Source organism: Mirounga angustirostris, unplaced genomic scaffold (genome assembly GCF_029215605.1).
Source record: "Mirounga angustirostris isolate CCGP_5_RB_7025 unplaced genomic scaffold, mMirAng1.0.hap1 SCAF_6, whole genome shotgun sequence".
In the NCBI taxonomy this organism is placed as follows: domain Eukaryota; kingdom Metazoa; phylum Chordata; class Mammalia; order Carnivora; family Phocidae; genus Mirounga; species Mirounga angustirostris.
Window position 1 is genome coordinate 90,566,782 of NW_026991714.1, and position 21,826 is coordinate 90,588,607.

At 40.0% G+C, this 21,826-nt stretch overlaps 1 protein-coding gene across 1 annotated transcript in view; it reads right to left on the bottom strand.

Moving 5' to 3' along the window:
* ANK3 (ankyrin 3) overlaps positions 1 to 21,826 on the bottom strand; it is a 329,559-nt gene that overhangs the window by 150,454 nt on the left and 157,279 nt on the right. Inside the window, exons 9-12 of the mRNA XM_064594667.1 lie at positions 11,883 to 11,981; positions 5,790 to 5,987; positions 3,886 to 3,984; positions 1,237 to 1,335 (exon numbers count right to left, since the gene is read on the bottom strand). Of these exons, the coding sequence (XP_064450737.1) occupies positions 1,237 to 1,335; positions 3,886 to 3,984; positions 5,790 to 5,987; positions 11,883 to 11,981 (495 nt within the window). The remainder of the gene's footprint in view (positions 1 to 1,236; positions 1,336 to 3,885; positions 3,985 to 5,789; positions 5,988 to 11,882; positions 11,982 to 21,826) is intronic.

A 21,826-nucleotide genomic window follows, 5' to 3' on the forward strand; every position in this document is an offset into this window, starting at 1 on the left:
AAATCAAGCCTTGCTTTACAGGATATCCACCTCCTTGGCGGGATATACAAAGACACATTTCACATGTAACTTGTTACTATGTTTACTGGTAAAGCATTGGGGATAGAGTTTATCATATTATCCAGGGTCCTCTTTATGAAGTGAGTCCTTCACTCTCTGGCATTAGTAACAGAAAAGATTACCTGTCAGCTGAGAAGCTGGTCTGTTGCTATCTTGTGGATGTGTTGATTTGGGCACCAGAAGACAGAGAGCCTTACTGGAAGCCCACCCTCAGGGGAGTGTGCAGGACCTTGCGGCTGGCCCCTTCTGTGCTAGAGTGTGGTTTATTTGATTTTTACTGCTTTGGTGCTCATGAGTCCAACTAGGGTTCTTAGGCTTGCAGTCTGTTATGCTAATAACACTATGATGTCAAACTTAAAAGTCCTGTAAAATAATGTCAAATGCCACGTGTAGATCTAGCGTGAGAAATCACTTCTCTGATACTTACTCTGATATGAGTCTCATGGTTCTGCAGAGGAATGATTAGTGTGGAAAAACAATATCACCCAATAATCTATGAACATGGATTTGCTATAACCATGGGTTTGCTATAACATGGTGAAGCACACTAAAGAGAAAAATTACTTTGATTTTACTTGAAATTACAATAATGATAATTTGAAGTGCTTCCTCAACATGAAACACTTCCTAAATACTGCTATTGTAAAAAAAAAAAAAAAAAAAAAAAAATTCTTCTCCCCCCCACAAAAGCTATTTTTCAGAGCATAATGTCCAATAGTAACATATCTGTAAGGTTAATGCACACAACCCGTAAGCCCTAACAATTTGTGACCAGCTAGCAATTGAATGGATCTTGCCTTCGAAGTAAAGGAAACCAGAGGTATTCTCAAATTTTGTCCTTTTAAGCAGTCACAGTAAATAGTAATTAATTTAATTATAATAAAAAATATGTAAATAAGAGCAATCTTTACCAGTTTCTTAAATATCCATAATTGGACCTTCTTTCTTTTTTTTTTTTTTTTAAAGATTTTATTTATTTGACAGAGAGAGACACAGCGAGAGAGGGAATACAAGCAGGGGGAGTGGGAGAGGGAGAAGCAGGCTCCCGGATGAGCAGGGAGCCTGATGCGGGGCTCGATCCCAGCACCCTGGGATCATGACCTGAGCCGAAGGCAGACGCTTAATGACTGAGCCACCCAGGTGCCCCTGGACCTTCTTTCTTAAAAGGATACTTACCACATTGGTAGTGTTTGGTGAGGCTCCATGATGCATTAGTTGTGATACGATATTTACATGCCCCATGAAGGCAGCAACATGGATTGGGGTAAGGCCCGACTAGGAAGAAAAGAGTTTGAAATGTTGTGATCTTATCATAAATAGGTTTTGTCTGCCTGCCTCCCTGCCTGCTCCCCACCCACCCACCCACCCACCCACCCACCCACCTTAACATAACCACTTGAGTGATCAGATCAGAAGACATAAGGACATTGCCTATTATGGGCACAGATTCTATAAGATAATGTATCAGTACCTGATCATCATTTCCTTAAAGCAGGTTCAGTGATTATGAAAGACCTATGTCATATCCACTAAGGAAGAAAGATTTCATGTATTTTATAAAGATCCATGAGAAAAAATTAGAGAAAAATGACTTGAAGTTTTTTTGCCTTTGCTACCAAACCTTCTTTATGCATATAATTATGTGTGTGTGTGTTGGGGGTGGGGAGAGAGCGGTGTGCATGTGATTACATACATATTAGTAAAAAGTTGACTTTTATTTCAGATCTCATTTTGGCCTTTAAAAATGATTCCCATGCACTAAGAATCAACTGATTACATTATACACAAAAGAGCATGGTACTTAATGCCAACTTTCTAATAAATGAGCAAATCGGCATTAATAGCTTTAATCATTTAATTTTTTAATTTTAGGATTATAAATTAATATTTATAGTTTTATGACATGATTAAGGCAAATAATACAATGGTCACTAGACCAGACTTTAAATGTTATGTTTGTCTCAATCCTACACACACACACACACCCATAACATTTGTGCTTTTTATGTGAAATGATGCCATTTGTAATTTTTTAGAATTTCATTCCACTTGCAACATGAACATCATCATTTGGTAAAAATATTTTAAAATATTTAATATGGCTAGAAAAAGCTAATTTTTTTTTTAAAGAGAGTGAGAAGGAGATACCAATCACAACAGAAATTTGAGAAATGTCAAAAAATGTCAAAAAAATACGTGAAAGGAATTCTGCCTAATAAAAGTGAGGTAAAAGGCAGAAGAGAAAGAATTCTGGTTGCCCCGCCTTCAAATAGTGGGAACGGAGGAAACTGGAGAAAAGAACTGTGTTGTAATTTGGCACTTTCTTCCATCAGCAGGGGGAGTCATTAGAACATATATGCAGGGCCAAGCCCTCATCTCGGTCTGCCCTGCCTTTGAAAGCTCCGAGGGAGTACCTACAGGCCTGGCAGCAGTCCCTGCTCAGCGGCTGACGTCTCTGGATATTTATTCGAACATCAGTCAAAAAAATTTCATTTCAGAGCCCATTCTGACCTTTAAAAAATGGTTGCTGTGCGCTGAGAATAAGCTTTTAAAATCACAGGTGCCATAATAAAGCCATAAGAGTGATGAAAGAACACAGTAGTCTTAATATTTTCAACCACTTAATAATTCTAAAATTCTGTTACAAATCAAGGCAAATATTTCATCTGCAGATAAGAAACTGAGGCAAAGCAACGGTCACTGGGCTAGATCTCAAATTTTATATTTGCGTCCGATGCACCAGTCTTTATTGGTGCATTCAGCGACCTTTACTGGATGGCCTACACTGTGCTGCTGGCATCTACAGACCAGCGGGTCTCGGCCTGCGCTAGTGGAGCCTGGGCTTTCTTGGGGCAGGTGAGCCTAGGTCATAAGTGCTTCGATGGAAATAGGCACGGGAAGAGGCGCTCTGAGGAAGAGCTCCTAGACCAGGCCAGGGGGTGAAGGATTTCCTGGAGAGGGTGGCCCCCGATCCCACCCTGGAGCGTGTGTAGGATTAGCTGAGCAAAGCGGGGGTGACACATGCAGGGTGCAGAGATAGGGAGGTGAATGAAAGGGTGTCCAGTCTAGGGAGGTGCCACGGTTGGCATCTATGGAGACCGGGGTGCCAGGGGTGGGGCAGCGGTGGAGAGTCTGGAGGGGTGGAGGCCAAGCTCGGGTTGCTGTGCTGCAGGCTCAGCACTGGCCCTGGTGGAACATTCCTCTGAGTTCCATGTCGGTTTGTACAAAAGAAACCTGGAGCTAGTCCTCTATTAACTTCAGCAACTCTGTGTTTCATTAATTCTGAATTTTGAGAGAGAGAAAGGTTCAGTTTACAAACACGGAGAGGTGGTGGTATACAGTTTCTCAACCTTGGCACATGTGACATTTTGCGCCAGATAGTTCTTTGGTGTAGAAGGCTGGCCTGTACGCTGTAAAATATTCCGTAGCATCTGGCCTCTAGCCACTGGACACAAGTAGCACCATCTGGCTGTCGCAGCTAAAAATACCTTCAGACTTTGTTAGATGCCCCCTGGCGGGCAAAATCACCCCCAACTGAGAAGCGCTGCATGACAGGATCTCATGTAAATTATGCTTTCAGTGATGGTGCCACTCACCCTTGAGCACGGAGCGTGTGTTTTGGATGATGAGTTTGCACTCATTCCCCCCCCCATACATGTGTCTGTTCTCCGGACGTGCAGCCCCTCGGGTGAAGGGTTCAGAAAGTAATCAGTAGCAATCACATACACAGCAAAACGAGCTGTTCATGGAGGATGGCTCTGAGAGTCCAGCTGTGAAGGTACACCCTGGTGATCTGGAGAACCCCAGAAATCCTACTCCCCTCACCTCGGTTACGGCTTGGATGGATGCACCGTGTTTCAGAAGGAGTTCCATTACTTTAATTCGATTCTTCTTGCAGGCAATATGAAGAGGAGTAAAGCCATTCTGAAAGGGACAAAGACACAGAAGCATGACTGCTTTTCATGGAAATCCAATTCCTCTGAGTGTGGTAAAATGTTTGGAAAATGATGTTCTGCAAGGATTTGGAAGTAAATGAAACAAGGAGGGGTTAAACAGAATGCAGATGCTTTTCTGGAAGCGTAGGTAGTCTAGATGCTCCTAGAAATCCACAGTACTCTGGTGATCATGAACAGGAAGTGAATTTTTGTCGCAGCCTCTTGGTAGCTGAGGCAAAATGGTCATGCATTTTTTTTTTTTTTAGATTATTTTATTTTGGAATTCACTCTTCCAAATAATATGTCCCTCCCTCCTCCATCTCATTTCAAATACAGACTAAAAACAGCTGGGCCCAAACATTTGTCCTCACAGTCAAAACTTTGCCAATACCATTCAGTATTCTCTGCTGCATTTTAGGACAACTACAAGACTGGTTCTAGAATGTTTTCATCCCTTCCAGTTTTAAGGTTCAAATAGGTGCTTACTCCAAGGAAGCAGGAAACAGCCCAATGTTATTTGGATCATTTGGTTTAATATTTAATCTAATAAAGGAGTCTGCTTTTTAACAAATTACCTCCCAAATCGTACTGCCTGATAATTGAGACCACAGAGCATTTTTCAGTCGCCATAGAGAACCATCAAGTATCAGGGTCCACTATAAAAGCTTACTTCAAAGTCACTAGAGGTGTTTCCATAGCCATTCTGAGATCGTTTACCTGGCCATAGTCCATCCCAGGAGGACTGGCTACAACCTCCACATGTTGTGAAATCTTCCGAGTCAGAGGAAAATAAGAGTGAATGCCCACACCCTGTTCTAAGGCTTTTTTTTTTTTTTCTTGTATGGAAAAATGAGTCATGATTGCTAATTTCTTTTCCTCCCTTCTCAGAATTCAAAGATATGTTTGATATACTGGGCAGGTCAACAGCTCTTGAAATGCTGCTGTGGTAAAAGCTTTTAGAGTGACAATGACGGCCTGGGGTCGGAGTGCTCCTCAGTCCTCGAGTTTTGGGGCCCCAGAGCAGCTGAGGCTCTGGGGAGCCCTTCGGACAGGGAGACAGCACCAGCTGGAAAGGAACAGTGACCCTTCCTAAATCAGTTGATCAGATGAAAGGCTGTACCTCAAAATTGCTCGTCAACTCACATGTTTTCCCTAACATTTGGTGACTGTTTTTTTTCCTAAACATAGGTGCTTATTCCGAACTAAATTTAAACAGCTTACCAAATTGGGATTATTTATTTTTCCAAAGACAAAAACACTATCTCATCAAGAAAATCAAACTATAATACAGCTAGGGGTTAAAATAACAGATCATTTTAGGCGTTAAGACTACAAATCAGGCCCAAATTTTCATTTTTATCAGTAGGAAAAGGAGATGACAGGCCGTACGTTAGCTTACACGGTAAACATAACACAAAATTTCAGCTCACAAATTCCCAGACCGCTGATGTGTAAGAGAAAGTTTTTTGACCACTTTGCCTCATGTTTTTGGATCTCAGAAAAAAAATTTAATTCACATAATTATAAGTTTACCTTCAGTAAGATAAGTGTGACCATCTCAGTCTTTTTTGTACTTACACAGTCGTTGGGTCTTACTTATGTAAGATCTATCAGCCTTGTTCACGTCAGAAATAGGCCATTTCTTTAAAGGATATTTGAAATAGTTGATAGGACGTACACTTTATTTAACTAGACCTTCTGTTTTTTTACCTCCTCAAGGTAATCCCTCTCCTGTGGAGGTCACACGTTGTCAGCAAGACAACATAGGCTGGACCTGTTAGCTGAGCCACTCACCAGGGCTTTGGCATTGGGGTTCGCTTTCTTGTCCAGGAGAACCTTGGCGACTTTGTAATGGCCACAGTGGGCAGCCACGTGCAGGGCAGTCAGGTAGTCATTGGTGACGTCATCCACAGGCACGTTATGCTGGAGAAGAAGCTGCACACAGTTCAAGTGATCCCCTTGTGTGGCCATGTGCAATGGAGACAATCCATTCTGGAACACGCAAGAAAATCAGAGTTTACTGTTTTACCTTTTAAACGCAAATGTGCCAAACACAAAATACAGTACAAATGTGAAAAGGTGAAAACCTAGTTTTTCACACAGAAATACCTTCTCTTTTTTAAAAGTTTTTTTTAAGTTTCATTATTTAAATTCCAGTTAGTTAACATGTAATACTACTTTTAATTTTAAGTAAACTCTATACCACCCACGGGATCAAAGATCAAAGTCGCATGCTCTACCAACTGAGCCAGCCAGGCACCCTCTTTTTAAAAGGTTTTGATGATTGTTTTGAACTATAGCTACTTTTAAAACTAGTCCTCTCACTTCTTTTATCAGTTGAAACCAAATTTTCCAAGATAATTTCTTTTCTGATTTAAAAATAGGGTAAATTGGGGCTCCTGGGTGGCTCAGCCAGTTAAACATTCCACTCTTGATCTCAGCTCAGGTCTTGATCTTGGGGTTGTGAGTTCAAACCCCGTGCTGGGCTCCACGCTGGACGTGGAGCCTACTTAAAAAAAAAAAAAAATGTGAATTGCACTAATGTCCATTATTTATCATATTCCCAGTTAATTGGAATTTTTTTTTTTTTTTAAAGATTTTTAAGCATCTCCATTCCCCAAATGGGGCTTAAAGCCACAACCCTGAGATCAAAAGTTGCATGCTCCACCGACTGAGCCGGCAAGTCATCCCTGGAATTCTTAATATTTAAGAGGGAAAGAGGCGCCTGGGTGGCTCAGTCGTTAAGTGTCTGCCTTCGGCTCAGGTCATGGTCCCAGGGTCCTGGGATCGAGCCTCGCATCGGGCTACCTGCTCCGCGGGAAGCCTGCTTCTCCCTCTCCCACTCCCCCTGCTTGTGTTCCCTCTCTCGCTGTCTCTCTCTCTCTGTCAAAATAAATAAAATCTTAAAAAAAAAAAAAGTGAAAAAGATTTAAAAAAAAAAAAAAGAAGTAGACTGGTATTCATTACACTGGTTTTTATTTTTCCTTACAAGTTACTAACACTTGATATTGATATTATATTGATTAATAAAAAAGACCTGACGAAAACAACACATTTCATTTCGTATCAATGTAGAAATGAAATTTTCCCTCTTCCATCAATCTGGTGCCCCCCTGTGTCTGTGATGAGGAAAGGCAAGGCACTGACCAATCCATTAACTAACGCTTGCCTCCAGTTTAAATGAACTGGGTTCAATGACACAGTTAATCACGCGTGGTAGGAATAAGTAAAAAAATTCTTTAAAGAGTTGCGAGAAGAAATGAAGTGGCTCAAAGGTAAATAAAGCCTTAAAAACAGGTTGGAGGGACATTTAGCATCCAGTACTTGTTTCCCAGTGAAGGTAAAAATAAGGTATTTAGATGACAGTCCTTTCAAGCATGCTTCCTTTACATATGGAGGCAAAGTGGAGGAGCCTGGGAAATTTCTAGAGAATCCAATTATCAAGAGAGGCTCTATTAATCACTGTAACATAGTTTAACATATCCGGGGGGTGGGCAGGAAGCGAGTGCAAATTCAGTTTCCAAAAACCTTGTCATTGGTGAACTTTGAAAATAATGATGGATTAAATAGACACAGATGACACAGGGATTTCTGAATCCTCTGGGCCAAGGTATTTCCCGTAATTTATCTATAAATGATATAAAATAGGAGATCAAGATAGGAAGAAACAGTGCCAGCCTTCCCGTAGCCGCTCTCACGGTACCATTCGTTCACTGTGATATATTTCAACACAACACTAGTTGTGTTCCTTGAAAGCAAAAGGTTCATGGATTATAATTTCCCCAGATTGCCCGGCATATATAGGAAAATAAATATTCATGTAACTTTAAAGACTTCATACATGGTCGGTCAATCAGAATATTTCTGCCTAAAAAATTTCACTCTAACAGTCTGAATCAAAGTAAACACTAATGTGCAACAAAGGATGGGGACATTTCTCATTTGAGATACTGCCTCCCATGAGCATACGTACATAAGGCACTCCTTTCCTTCCTGCCAAGACATTCCTTTGCTTTATGTTTTGAACGGTGAAGTAAACAAAGAAACAAAATCTCAGAGATCAAATGACAGTCGTGGAGAGTAGAAATGGGAGGCAGTCCAACAAAAGAAGAAAATTCTCTAACAATACACAAAATAATATATGAGTAGGTAACTTATAGGTCATTGGAGAAGGAGAAGAAAGTAAAGACCATCTGCCCTAGGGAGAGGGTTCTTATTACATCCTGCTCCCTCATAAAGCTGAAAATACAGATCCAACACGACGGCTTTTCTTAGCTCAGAAAGATGAAAGCTTTAAGGAATTAAACAGATGGCCTTAAAGCCAGGAACGCATTCATTCACTTAACGTTCATTCAGGAAATGTTTCTTGGAGGTCTACTGTGTGCCAGACAATAATTTAGGTGCTTGGGGTACCGCACTGAAGGAGGCAAAATCCTTGGTTTCATTTTATCCAAGAGAGAGATAGCACACAAGAAGATAAGCTAACAAGAAGGCCTCCCTGAGAAGAAAAGATTGGACTTGAAAAATGGGTGGAGACCGCAGAGATCTGGGACAAGCTGAGGGAACTCATCTATAGGCACAGGACATGAGGACAAAGCTGGTGTATTCTGGGAAGTGGAAGCAGGCCAGCTGGCTGGAAGACGGCAGGGAGCAGAACAGGAGATAAGGCAGAGAGGTAGTCAGATGCTGGTCAGGAATTTATTAGTGCAAGAGGACTTTTCTGAACAAACATGGTATACGTGACCTATGTGTATCCATCCTTTCCCAAACTCCCAAGTGATTTAAAAGATGAAACCAGAGAGGGAGACAAACCATAAGAGACTCTTAAACTCAGGAAACGAACTGAGGGTTGCTGGAGTGATGGGGGGGTGGGAAGGATGGGGGTGCTGGGTGACGGACATTGGGGAAGGTATGTGCTATGGTGAGCGCTGTGAGTTGTGTAAGACTATTGAATCACAGACCTGTACCTCTGAAACAAATCATACATTTTGTGTTAAAAAAATTTTTTTTTAAATTTTAAAAATTAAAAAAAAAAGAGATAAATTCCACAAGGAAATACACGTGTGTGTGTGCAGGCCCACCCACATACACCCCCAAAACACACAGGAAAGGAAATAAAAACAGATGTGTGATGTCTAGAAATTTTAGAATGTGAAAAGAGGGTTTAGTGCATTAACACATCTGGCAGAAGAGAGGTGGTGGAATACTAAGTGTCTGTGAAGGGGTATCATCAGTGGTATACTAGTTAATGTTTAACAATAACAGCTCTTTGAAAAAGAAAAACCCCAATATGTGGCCTTTGCCAATCCCCATGGCGTAAAGAACCCCACCATGACCGATTTCAAGCCATCAACATGATGTCACTGAATATAGAACTGGAAAAAGATGCACACGGTAGGCTCAATGATCTGGCTCCAACATACCACTGGGTAAAATAAAGACAAGTGATTTATCTCTCAGATGCCCCGAAGGCAGGGGATATAGAAACACAGCACACCTTGGAAGATAAAGATGAGGCTTGGAGTCAAAAGCAGGATTGGTTCACCTGTGTATGGAGCTGTCAGGTTTACAAAGCCAGATGATTGTCACTTGTCCTTACAGGAAATCAGGAGTTTAGTGTCTGGAGAAATTGAAGCAGAGCGATTCTGGATGCAGGAGCCTGGGTAGAGCATGGGGCAGTGGTGAGGCTCTGGACTGAGAGCAGGTGCTCACAGAAAAAGGAAGGATGGTATGAGTATCAAGGGTGTGGTCTCTCGAGTTAGACTGCCTGGGTTCAAATCCTTGTTCTGCCATGAACTGAGCTACCTTGAGAAAGCTTTTTTATCGCTTTGGGTCTCAGTCGCCTCATCTACAAAAAGGGCCTAGTAGTAAGACTAGTGCCTCATTGTGGGGTTCAACGGGTTGATATATGTAAAGTGCTTAGAGCCTGCTATGAAGTAGACACCACGTGAACATTCGTTATCACTGTTGTGACTGGTGTATGCGTAGAGGACTGGCAGAATGACAGCCCCTTTTCCTTTTTCTGACTCTGAATGTACTGACACAGCCGTACACTGCAAAAGATTGGAGGACTCGTCTCTCAAAAAAACTGAACTTCCCAGAAAAAAGGGTAACTAACTGTGACATGGGCGACGCGTCCAACCACCACCTGATACACCGCAGTGGAGCCCTGTCTACACTGGCATAGAATTTCCACTCAAATGTCAGTGCCTGACACGGATGGTGAGGAACAGACATCTGTGGGAAACCCCCAACATGAAAGAGAGAGCCAAAGCCAACAAAGAGAAAAAAGAAACTGTGAGGAATTAGGGACAGAAGAGAGGCAGACAAAAATTAAAGAAAAGTTATCTCGAGTGTTCTCAGAAACTATATTGCATCCATTAAACAAGAACTGGATACTTTAAGAAAAGAAGTTATCAGAGAACAAGAAAATGTTCTTGCACATTACAAGCACAAAGAAAAAAAAATCAAGGAAATTCTTTGGAAAGAAAGAAAAGACAATGAGATGCGCAAAAGGGAGAAAAGACTGAGATAGCAATTTTATTTTTAGCTATGCCTTATTGTTTTGATAAAATGAAAATTAATTTTAAAATTTAAAAATTAAAAAAAAAAGATAAATTCTACAAGGGCATACACGTGTGTGTGTGCAGGCCCACCCACACACACCCCCAAACACACAGGAAAGGAAATAAAAACAGATGTGTGATGTCTATAGACATGTCTTTTTTCCACCTCTACTGCTGTCTTCCAAGCCACGTCACAACTAACTGGACCCTGCAGCAGCTTCCTTACTTGTCCCCCATCCCTCCTTGGTCCTCTCCAGCCCCATTCCCAGCGTGCAACAGTCAGAGTAGCCAGATCATATCAACTAAACCATGTCATCTGCTGCCTAAAAACCCTTGTTCTCTTAAAAATTAATTGTCTGGTCCATCTCCACTAGGGCTGTTGAGAAAACACTGACCAGAGTACTTGCGAACAGGAGTAACATGTGTTTTTGTTGTTTTGATGACATTTGGAAATAAGGCTCTTTAGAAAGCTTAATGCAGGGGGCGCCTGGGTGGCTCAGTCCTTAAGCATCTGCCTTTGGCTCAGGTCATGATCCCAGGGTCCTGAGACTGAGCCCCGCACTGGGCTCCCTGCTCCTCAGGAAGCCTGCTTCTCCCTCTCCCACTCCGCCTGCTTGTGTTCCCTCTCTTGCTGTGTCTCTCTCTGTCAAATAAATAAATAAAATCTTAAAAAAAAAAAAAAAAAAGCTTAATGCAGCTTCCAAAAATCACTGATTTGATTAATAAAAATAGTTATATCAAAATTTATTTACAAATATTCTCTTTTTAAATAGTGTCAAAATGTTTTATCAGAAAAATCCAGAAGACATTTTGTAAAACATTCATTATCACGCATTCCTTTTGCATATGTCAACTTCGCCAAAGGCCCAAGCAAGATGCCATCTTTCCAAAATTTCCAGCCTTTATCAGTTAAACAATATCTTCTTTAATAGTCTGTGAGCCCTTAAGAAATAAACCAAAGGGCTGGAGAAAGAGAGCCAGCACCCAGACTTTTGAGACTTTAGATCTTGTATTTTCTTTTGCCAATAAGCAATCATGGCTGAGTTATAAGATCAAGCATTCAGTGTTCCCAAAATAAAGCAAAAACAAGCAACACATACAAAAATGACTTTGTGGCAGAGTGCACTCCATCAAAAGGTCTCATAAACCCAAATTGATTTTGAGGTTCTCCCAAGATCTGAACTAGGCAAGTACTCTTCATTGCTAAGTTGGAACGGTATCATTTTTCTACTATTCAAAAGGCAGTTAAATAAGTTAAATAAGCAGTAAAGGGATGTAAAGCTAAATACAGTCCATGTCCAAAAACTTGGGAAGAAATTACCTTGGTTTTTGAAAGAATGGGAGCAGCTCGATCGAGCAGCATTTCCACCACCTGCTCATGACCACTCCTTGCTCCACAGTGCAGGGGCGTCAGACCATCCTGTGGAACAAAGGCAACACTTTCAGTTGGATTCGCTGGGAGATTCCGTAAATGCGGTGCATTTCTTCAGGATTCGGTGCAGCATCCAACATGCTGTGGACCTGTGACTTTAAAACATTTACTCACATATCTCAAAATAATTTCCTACTCTTAACCAGAGAACTAAATTTTTCATAAGTTTAAGTAGTTGTAAAGTGTGTAATTTCCCACATATTAGAATACTCACCATTAAAAATATAATTGTTTCACTACTTTTTCCATATCGAAAGGAATTGAAATACCATAAGTAATTTGATAGCCACCATTTTAAAAAGTAAAAAATAAACTTCTAAAATAAGAATTTGTTTTTTTTAAAAGGTCAACCTCATTTTATTTTTTTAAATTTAAATTCAATTAGCCAACATATAGTGCATCATTAGTTTCAGATGTAGAGTTCAATAATTCATCAGTCGCATATAACACCCAGTGCTCATGACATCATGTGCCCTCCTTAACGCCCATCACCCAGTTACCCCATCCCCCCACCGACCTCCCCTCCGACAACCCTCAATTTGTTTCCTAGAGTTACGAGTCTCTCATGATTTGTCTCCCTCTCTGATGACTTCCCATTCAGTTTTCCCTTCCTTTCCCTATGATCCTCTGCACTGTTTCTTATATTCCTCATATGAGTGAAACCATATAATAATTGTCTTTCTCTGATTGACTTATTTCCCTCAGCATAATACCCTCCAGTTCCATCCATGTCAATGTAAATGGTAAGTATTCATCTTTTCTGATGGCTGAGTAATATTCCATTGTATATATGTACTACATCTTCTTTATCTATTCATCTGTTGAAGGACATCTCAGCTCCTTCCACAGTTTGGCTATTGTGGAGATTGCTGCTATGAGCACTGGGGTGCATGTGGCTCTTCAGATCATTACATTTGTATCTTTGGGGTACCTAGCAGTACAATTGCTGGGTCGTAGGATAACTCTATTTTTAACTTTTTGAGGAACCTCCATACGGTTTTCCAGAGTGGCTGCACCACCTTGCATTCCCACCAACAGTGTAACAGGGTTCCCCTTTCTCCACATCCTCGCCAACATCTGTAGTTTCCTGATGTTAATTTTAGCCATTCTGACTGGTGTGAGTTGGTATCTCATTGTGGTTTTGATTTGTATTTCCCTGATGCCAAGTGATGTTGAGTATTTTTTCATGTGTCTCTTGGCCATTTGTATCTCTTCTTTGGAGAAATGTCTGTTCATGTCATATTCCCATTTCTTGACTGGATTATTAGTTTTTTGGGTGTTGGATACTAGCCCTTTATCTGATATGTCATTTGCAAATATCTTCTCCCATTCCGTAGGTTGCCTTCTAGTTTTGTTGACTGTTCCTTTGCTTGCAGAAGCTTTTTATCTTGATGAAGTCCCAATAGTTCATAAAATAGGAATTTGTAATAGGAACTTGACATTGGTCCTTTCCCTCTTGCATTTCTCTGTCCATTTCACTTCCCCTACAAAAGGAGGGAAAGAATCTCAAGCAGACTACTTGCTGAACACGGAGCCAACATGGGGCTCGATCTCATGACCCTGAGATCATGACCTGAGCAGAAACCAAGAGCTGGACACTTAACTGACTGAGCCACCCAGGCTCGGTATTTTTAATTGTGTATTTTTAATTAATTACTGTATCATATCTCTTTGTTATGAAAATATAGAAGTTAAATTTTTAAAAGTTCACAGATTTCCTGAGAACATAAGCTTTTAAAGCATCAAAAATAAATCTCCTAATTGGAGTTATTATAATTATTCAGACATAATTGGTCAAAATAGTGAAAACATTACAAATTTTATGATTATTATACAAGAGCACCAATTTATTAAAAAGTTCCTCTCTTAATGAGAAGTATGTTCTCACAACTAGTTCATGTATCTGCTAATGAATATTAGTTATTCTGGAATGAGAGAGAGACAGCATCAACACTATCCCTTTTTTTTAAAGTCAAATGCAGTCTTTTTTCTTAAAATTTTTTCTATATTTTAAAAATTCCAGTATAATTAACATACAGTGTTATATTGGTTTCAGGTAGACAATATAGTAATCTGACACTTCTATGCATTACTCAGTGCTCACCCTGATAACTGTACTCTTAATCCCCTTTATCTATTTCACCTATCCCTCTACCTACCTCCCCTCTGGTAACCATCAGTTTGTTCTCTATAGTTAAGAGTCTGTTTTTTGTTTTGTCTCTTTTCTTTGTTTTGTTTCTTAAATTCCACATATCAGTGGAATTATTGACTTATTTCACTTAGCATTATACCCTCTATATCCATCCATGTTGTTGCAAATAGCAAGATTTCATTTTTTATGGCTGAATAATATTCCACTGTGTGTGTGTGTGTGTGTGTATACATACATTTTTAAAAAAAGATTTTATTTATTCATTTGCGAGAGAGAGCACGAGCAGGGGGAGAGGCAGAAGGAGAGGGACAAGTAGACTCCCCACTGAGCAGGGAGCCTGATGTGGGGTTCAATCCCAGGACCCTGAGATCATGACCTAAGCCAAAGTCAGATGCTCAACCAACTGAGCCACCCAGGTGCCCCTATACCACATCTTCTTTATCCATTCATCTATTGATGGATACTTGGGCTGCTTCCATAATTTGGCTATTGTAAATAATGCTGCAATAAACATAGGGGTGCATGTATCTTTTCCAATTAGAGTTTTCATATTCTTTGGGTAAAGACTCAGTATGACTGGATCATACAGTGATTCTATTTTTAATTTTTTGAGGAACCTCCATACTGTCTTCCACAGTGGCTGCACCAGTTTGCATTCCTTCCAAAGTACCCAAAGGATTCTTTTCCTCCACACCCTCACCAACACTCGTTTCTTGTTTTTGATTCTAGCCATTCTGACAGGTGTGAGGTGGTATCTCATTGTAGTTTTATTTGCATTTCCCTGATGATGAGATGTTGAGCATTTTTCATGTGTCTGTTGGCCAACTGGATGTCTTTGGAGAAATGTCTGTTCATGTTTTCTGCCCATTTTTTAATTGGATTATTTGTTTTTTGGTGTTGAGGTATAAATTTTTTATATATTTTGGATACTCACCCTTTATCAGAGATATCATTTGCAAACATTTTCTCCCATCCAGTAGGTTGACTTCTAGTTTTGTTGTTTACTTTTCTATGCAGAAGTTTGTTATTTTGATGTAGTCCCAATAGTTTATTTTTGCTTTTGTTACCCTTGCCCCAGGTGATGTATCTAGAAAAATGTTGCTAGGGCCAATGTTGGAGAAATTATTGCCTGTGTTCTCTTCCAGGATTTTTATGGTTTCCAGTCTCACATTTATGCCCTTAATTTTTGAGTTTATTTTTGTGTATGTTGTAAGAAAGTAGTCCAGGTTTATTCTTCTGCATGTAGCTGTCCAGTTTTTCCAATACCATTTGTTGAAGAGACTGTATTTTTCACATTGCATATTCTTGCCTCCTTTGTCGAAGATGAATTGACCATATAATTGTGGATTTATTTCTGGGATCTCTGTTCTGTTCCATTGATATATGTGTCTAGTTTGGTGCCAGTACCATACTGTTTTGATTACTACAGCTTTGTAGGATATCTGGAAATCTGGGATTGTGATACCTTCAGTTTTTTTGTTTGTTTTTTTCTTTTTTTCTTTTTCAAGATTACTTTGGCTATTTGGGGTCTTTTGTGGTTCCAGACAAATGTTAGGATTGTTTGCTCTAGTTCTGTGAAAGATACTATTGGTATTTTGATAGGGACTGCATTAAATCCGTAGATTGCTTTGGGTAATATGGACATTTTAACAATATTTATTCTTCCAATCCATGAGCATGGAATATCTTTCCATTTGTTTGTGTTGTCTTCAATTTATTTCCTCAATGTTTTATAGTTTTCAGAGTATAGCTCTTTCACCTTCTTAGTTAAATTTATCCCTAGGAATTTTATTATTTTTGGTGCAAACACTATCCCAATGTTTGTTTTTATAAATGTTAGTGCTGAGACATCTTGTCTGCATAAATAAGTAAATGGACTTTTGTTAAAGCAGATACACTAATTCTTTGAACTCCTGAATTACATGCCAAAATAGCCTAATGTTTCACCAAAGATTTTTTTCAGTGATGCATCATAAGACAACTCTATTAGGTCCTTCATTTTTTTGGCAGCAGGATTTCTACCCATCCAATGAGCAGAAGAATTTGTTATTCGATCATTAGAGTCACATAGTTGTTAACATGACACCGATACCCTGAACTCGTCCCCTTGCTCCACTCTGTCCCCCTTTATCCCCAGGTTTTGCACCCTGGGGCCAGGTATCTGAGAGTTGGTTAGGTCTTTCTTTGGTGCTAGGGTAGAAGGACTTTCTAGATTGTATGAGCAGATCTTGAAAATAACCCTAAATATCCTAATGTATAATAGGTGAGGTACAATCCTATTTCTAACCTACCAGCCACAACCCAGAATTAAAATTCCTTAAAAAATGAAATTTGAATCACAAGCATTACATGACCTCATTTGATCATGCTGTCAGCATGTTCAAATATTCTGCCTTTTATGCTGATTTAAAACATTTGCTCTTATAAACTAAAGCAAGGTACAGATTTTTAAGTTGGAAATAGCATTTTGCTAATAAAATAGGATAAAATCAAATCTGAGAACAGATTAAAAAAAAAAAACACCATGATGTCCAAGGATCTTCCTAATAATGTAAAACCTGAACATATCTGAAGGAGAAATAATAATTACATCTACCTTCCACCACACACAAAAAAACATTCCACACAGACCCTGTCATATAGTGATTGTCTTCCATGAACTGAAAGGTCAAAACTGTTCCTTTCATTTTCTCATAAGTAGACTCTAAGACACAAGAGGTGACAGAATATGTGCAGACATGTTCAAACTATGGACGCACAGAAAAAATAATTATTTTAGCCCAACTCATTTATCCTTAAAAATTATCTTCCCCAAAGCAAACTGCTATATACTGGATGCAAAGTATTTGGCTAGCTGAGAGCAAAATCGTGACCCCTCAATCCTTTGAGACATACTGTTCCTTATAGACGTACATTTTTACCCATTTCATTTTTTTTTTTTAAGTTTTAATTATGGAAAATTTCAAACCTATTTCAGACTAAAGCAGCCTGAATAGAGTAATGAGTCTCCTGGTGTCTGGTGCTCAGCATCAACTCTCACCTCCTGATCAAGCTTGATTCATCCACACCCCTGACCTTTTCTCCTCTCTTAGATTATTGTGAAGCCAATCCAAGCTATGATATCATTTGATCCTCACAACTACCCCTATACAAAATGTATAATCTTCATGTGATAAATGAAGACTCTAAAGCTTCCAGCAGGTTCAATGACTCACCCAAGGTGGCACAAGCTGACTGCAGAACTCGACTAGACGGTGCGGGGCAGACGAGGCGTGCCTTGGGAGGAGTTATTACAACAAAGCCCCTCTGTTCAAACTTTCAGCCACCCTGAGCCTTCCTTTATCTACATTCTGCAGCTGCTGCCTCTGATCTCTGGTGTTTATTTATTAAAAACTCATTGACTCTAGAGACTCAGCTGGGGAAGGTAATTTTTTTCATCAGTATAAGAGCTGTGAAGTGCCATTGTTCCTATTATCACCTGGTTTCAGTAATCAAGTCAGCTGCTTCCCCAGGGTAAGATCTTCAGTTCCCAGCTAACTGCAAAGAGCTACCTGAAGCATGGCTCTTTCAACTGGACTTTTACTTGCAGTATTTTTAACATTGATCGTGAGTGGCTGACTCCTTTGGATCTTCCGCATATTTGCTCTGCAACTTTTCAAAGTGCATGACTTCAAATAGCCCGGATCCCAGCAGGAGAGCTGCCTCATCTGGAAGCTGTACAAGATGTCACGACGGCCTGACCTGGCTATGGGGACATTCACAGGTCAGTGGAGAACTGGTGCCCAGAGTTAATGCAAGGTCTTTAGCGTCACGGCTTTTAAGGTGACAAAGAAGACAGCTCAGAGGCGCCTGGGTGGCTCAGTTGGTTAAGCGACTGCCTTCGGCTCAGGTCATGATCCTGGAGTCCCGGGATCGAGTCCCGCATCGGGCTCCCTGCTCAGCGGGGAGTCTGCTTCTCCCTCTGACCCTCCCCCCTCTCATGCTCTCTCTATCTCATTCTCTCTCTCAAATAAATAAATAAAATCTTAAAAAAAAAAAAAAAAAAAAAAAGAAGACAGCTCACCAGCCGACCTGCAGTGAGACTGAAAGGTATCTGCCATGTACTGCTTCACACTTAGCTCAGTTGTTTTTGTTTTTTTTTTTTTTAAAGGGGGGGAATTAGCCGGCACTGACTTAATACCTATATTTTGGACAAAAAATTAAGTATTTAAATTTCCAGGGCACCTGGGTGGCTCAGTCGGTTTAGCGTCTGCCTTTGGCTCAGGTCATGATCCCAGGGTCCTGGGATCGAGCCCCGCATCAGGCTCCCTGCTCAGCTGAGAGCCTGCTTCTCCCTCTCCCTCTGTCCTTCTTGTGTTCTCTCTCTCAAATAAATAAATAAATAAAAATAATAAAAATAAAATAAATAAAAAATCTTTTAAAAAATTTGAATTTCAAACTAATTTCTTTTGCTTTGAAATGGGTGAGGCTTATCATTCACGCACCTGAAGCACCGTTCTGATTATGAAGCCCTGTGTTCGAGGACCTTCCATAACTGCCACTCGTTCTCTGGCCAAGCCTCAGTTCCCAGGGTTAGAGCGGGCAGCCTTCCCAAGTGCCCCTCCCTCCTATCCCCCTCCACAAACTCTCTGCAGCTCTTTGTCTTCTTGCTTCTCTGAATTGCCCACATGGGGTACCTGCATGGAGTCCCCTTTCCACTTTCTCCAAGATTCCAATGTGTACCGTTTCAAAGTCCTGTGTTCTTAGGAATCTTTTCCAAAATTGGACACAAGCATCCTATTTGCAGGGCGTCTGCCTTGTTTTATCTGTACTTCTTTTGGGGGACTCTAACTTTTTACTGAGTGTCTTAGTCCTTTGTGAACAGGTATTATCCTTTCAACGAGACTGCTTCTGAGCACAAGGCTACTAGTTGAAGGGATATTTGACACTCTCAGAGAAGGTAACTCAGTACTGTATCCGTGAAAGTTGCTTAATAAAAATGAGTAAATGAACGCATGGAGAGACCAAATGAATGGATTTTGGCACTAGTCTTTCAAAAAAGGTTTTCTAGTTAGTTGGTTAAAAATTCCTTTCCTTGTTACCTTTTTAAGACTAGACTCATTTTGTACTTCAGGAGTGTTAGATTTTGTCTTTCTTTCCAGAAAAATAAAATTCTCAATGAATAAATGATTTAAAAAATGTGACAAAACACTATGACGAGTCTTTTCAGCTCTCGGAGTAAGAAAAATACCAGAGGAGTTGTTCTAAGTAAGATATTTTCCTCTTACTTAGAATACTATAAGCTTAAAAGGCTAAAGGGAGCTCTTGTGGATCCCGTGCTTTGGAACACAGCGGTGATCAGGCGTACTCCTTTCCTTAAAACTAGAGCAGCGTTTTTTTCCAATATAAAATGAGGATTCTAACCTGCTCCCAGCCCCTAGAAATTTACAGTTAATATACAGGGTTACTTAGAATGGGTCTAGGACCAAACAGCAGTTCTTCAGCTGCATATGACAGTGTCGACCTCCGGTCGGCAAATACTTGACACAGGCAATTCCCAGGGCGCCAGGGAGGCTGTCTCATGAATGGTGGTGGCATGTGTGCTTGGACAGCAGAGTGGGAGAGAGGGATGCTGAGTTGCCATAGTAACATTACGGGAGAGAAGTGAAATTGCACAGGGTTCGTTTTTTTTCCAATTCCCCTGATTTTTAAAGCGCTAACATAATGAACAAGTAATTCCCTTGGAGAGAATTCTGAAACAAAGCCAACTGGCTCATCCAGATCTCATATTTCACCTCAGTGACAGTAATCTTATTACTGAGGTGGGAAACTGTACTTTACTGGCTGGACAAAATGCTCTCTTGTGTTAGCCTAAGAGCAAAACCTTGTACACTCGAAGGTCAAAAAGGCTTTCTTTCAGGTCCTGTTTTGCTGAAAAGCATGGAACAGGACACGAAGGCATCACACCTGAAAATATTGCACCCAGAATATGTTCTTAACAGACTGAATTTGCTCAAAGCCAATACTGAAATGATAAATCCATGACTTGGGAAATACTTTTAAAAATGGACATTTATTTTGACTTATATTCTGTAGGTTCCTTTCTTTCCTTCCCTGTAAGCAAAAAAAATAAAATAAAATAAAATAAAATAAATCTCACCCTAGAGAAGAAAAAGGAAATCAAGCAGAGAGAACTCTTTTCCTTTATCATGGATGTAAAACAGGATGTGATATTTAATTGAAAACTGAAAATAATGAAACAAAAAGCAGGTACTACTCAGGGAGGGGAGAGTTATCACACAGCTAGAGAGAAGTAAAAGGGCAGCAACTGCAGTCCAACAGTAATGCTATTCTCATATCTGTATACTTTTACCAAAAATTCTGACTGTATCCTCATTTTGTGTGTGTTCAGTGGTGGTAGATTTGGACTAGGAGGGAGTGTTATTACATTTTTTGAAACCCCCCTGTTGTTCCAGGCACATTGTATTTGTGATCTTCTTGAGTCTTTACAACTTACGAGGAAGGCATCAGAAGTTCCATTTTTAGATGAGAAAGCTGCTCCTGAGGATGGATGTACCTCTTCAAGGTCATGCGCAAGCAAATGGCTGGACTCAGAATTTATACTTCGTCTTGCCTCCATCTGAGGCATCGGATTCCCTCTACTGTAAGACAATCTCCTTTTAAGATCTAGAATTCATTTCCAACATTTATGTATAGGAGAGAGAAGTATCTCTTTCTAATTCCCTTCCTTGCTGTCCCTGTCATACATTCTATATATTTAAATTAAACTAAAAAAGGCAAAGTCCTTCTGTTGTTCTCTCTGCTTAGACAACCATGTGTTTCTCTCTTGAGCCTAGATCACACACTCTTATGCTATTTGTTGTCTATTTCCCCACTCTGTTCTTTGTGGGTTTTTTTTTTTTTTTAAGATTTTATTTATTTATTTGACAGAGACATAGCAAAGAGGGAACACAAGCAGGGGGAGTGGGAGAGGGAGAAGCAGGCTTCCCGCTGAGCAGGGTGCCCGATGTGTGGTTCGATCCCACTGGGATCATGACCTGAGCCGAAGGCAGACATTTAACCGACTGAGCCACCCAGGTACCTCTGGCCTCCAGTGCTTCTGATAAGAAGTTAGATCACAGTCTCATCGTTGTTTTTCCATTTATAATGCGTCTTCTTCTCTGGCTGTCTACATTTTTTTCTCTATCTTTGACATTTAGCAGCTTCACTATGATGTGCCTCTGTGTGGCTTTCTTTGTATTTATCCTCCGTGGGGTGTGCTAAGTTTCCTGGGTCCAGGGATTGCAGTTTATGATTGAAGTGGAAATCTTTTCTACTCCATTCTCTTTCTCCTCAGCTTCTTGGGCTGCATCGTATGTATTTAGTCAGCTTGCTAGTATTCCATAGGTTGTTGATACGGTGTTAATTTGATTTTTAATCTTTTTCCTTTCTGTTCTACAGTTTGGATGATTTTTACAACTTGTCTTCAAGTTCACCAATTCTTTCTCCCTTTGTATTCAATCTGTTCTTTATCCCATCCAGTTAATTTTTTTTTAATTTTAGATATTGTTTAGTTCTACGATTTATTTTTTTATGATTTCCTTATTTCTCCTGAAAATGTTTTTTGCCTTACTCATTATATCTTTTCCTTCAGATCTTTAACATATTATCATAGTTATTTTAAAGTCTATTAATTCCAACA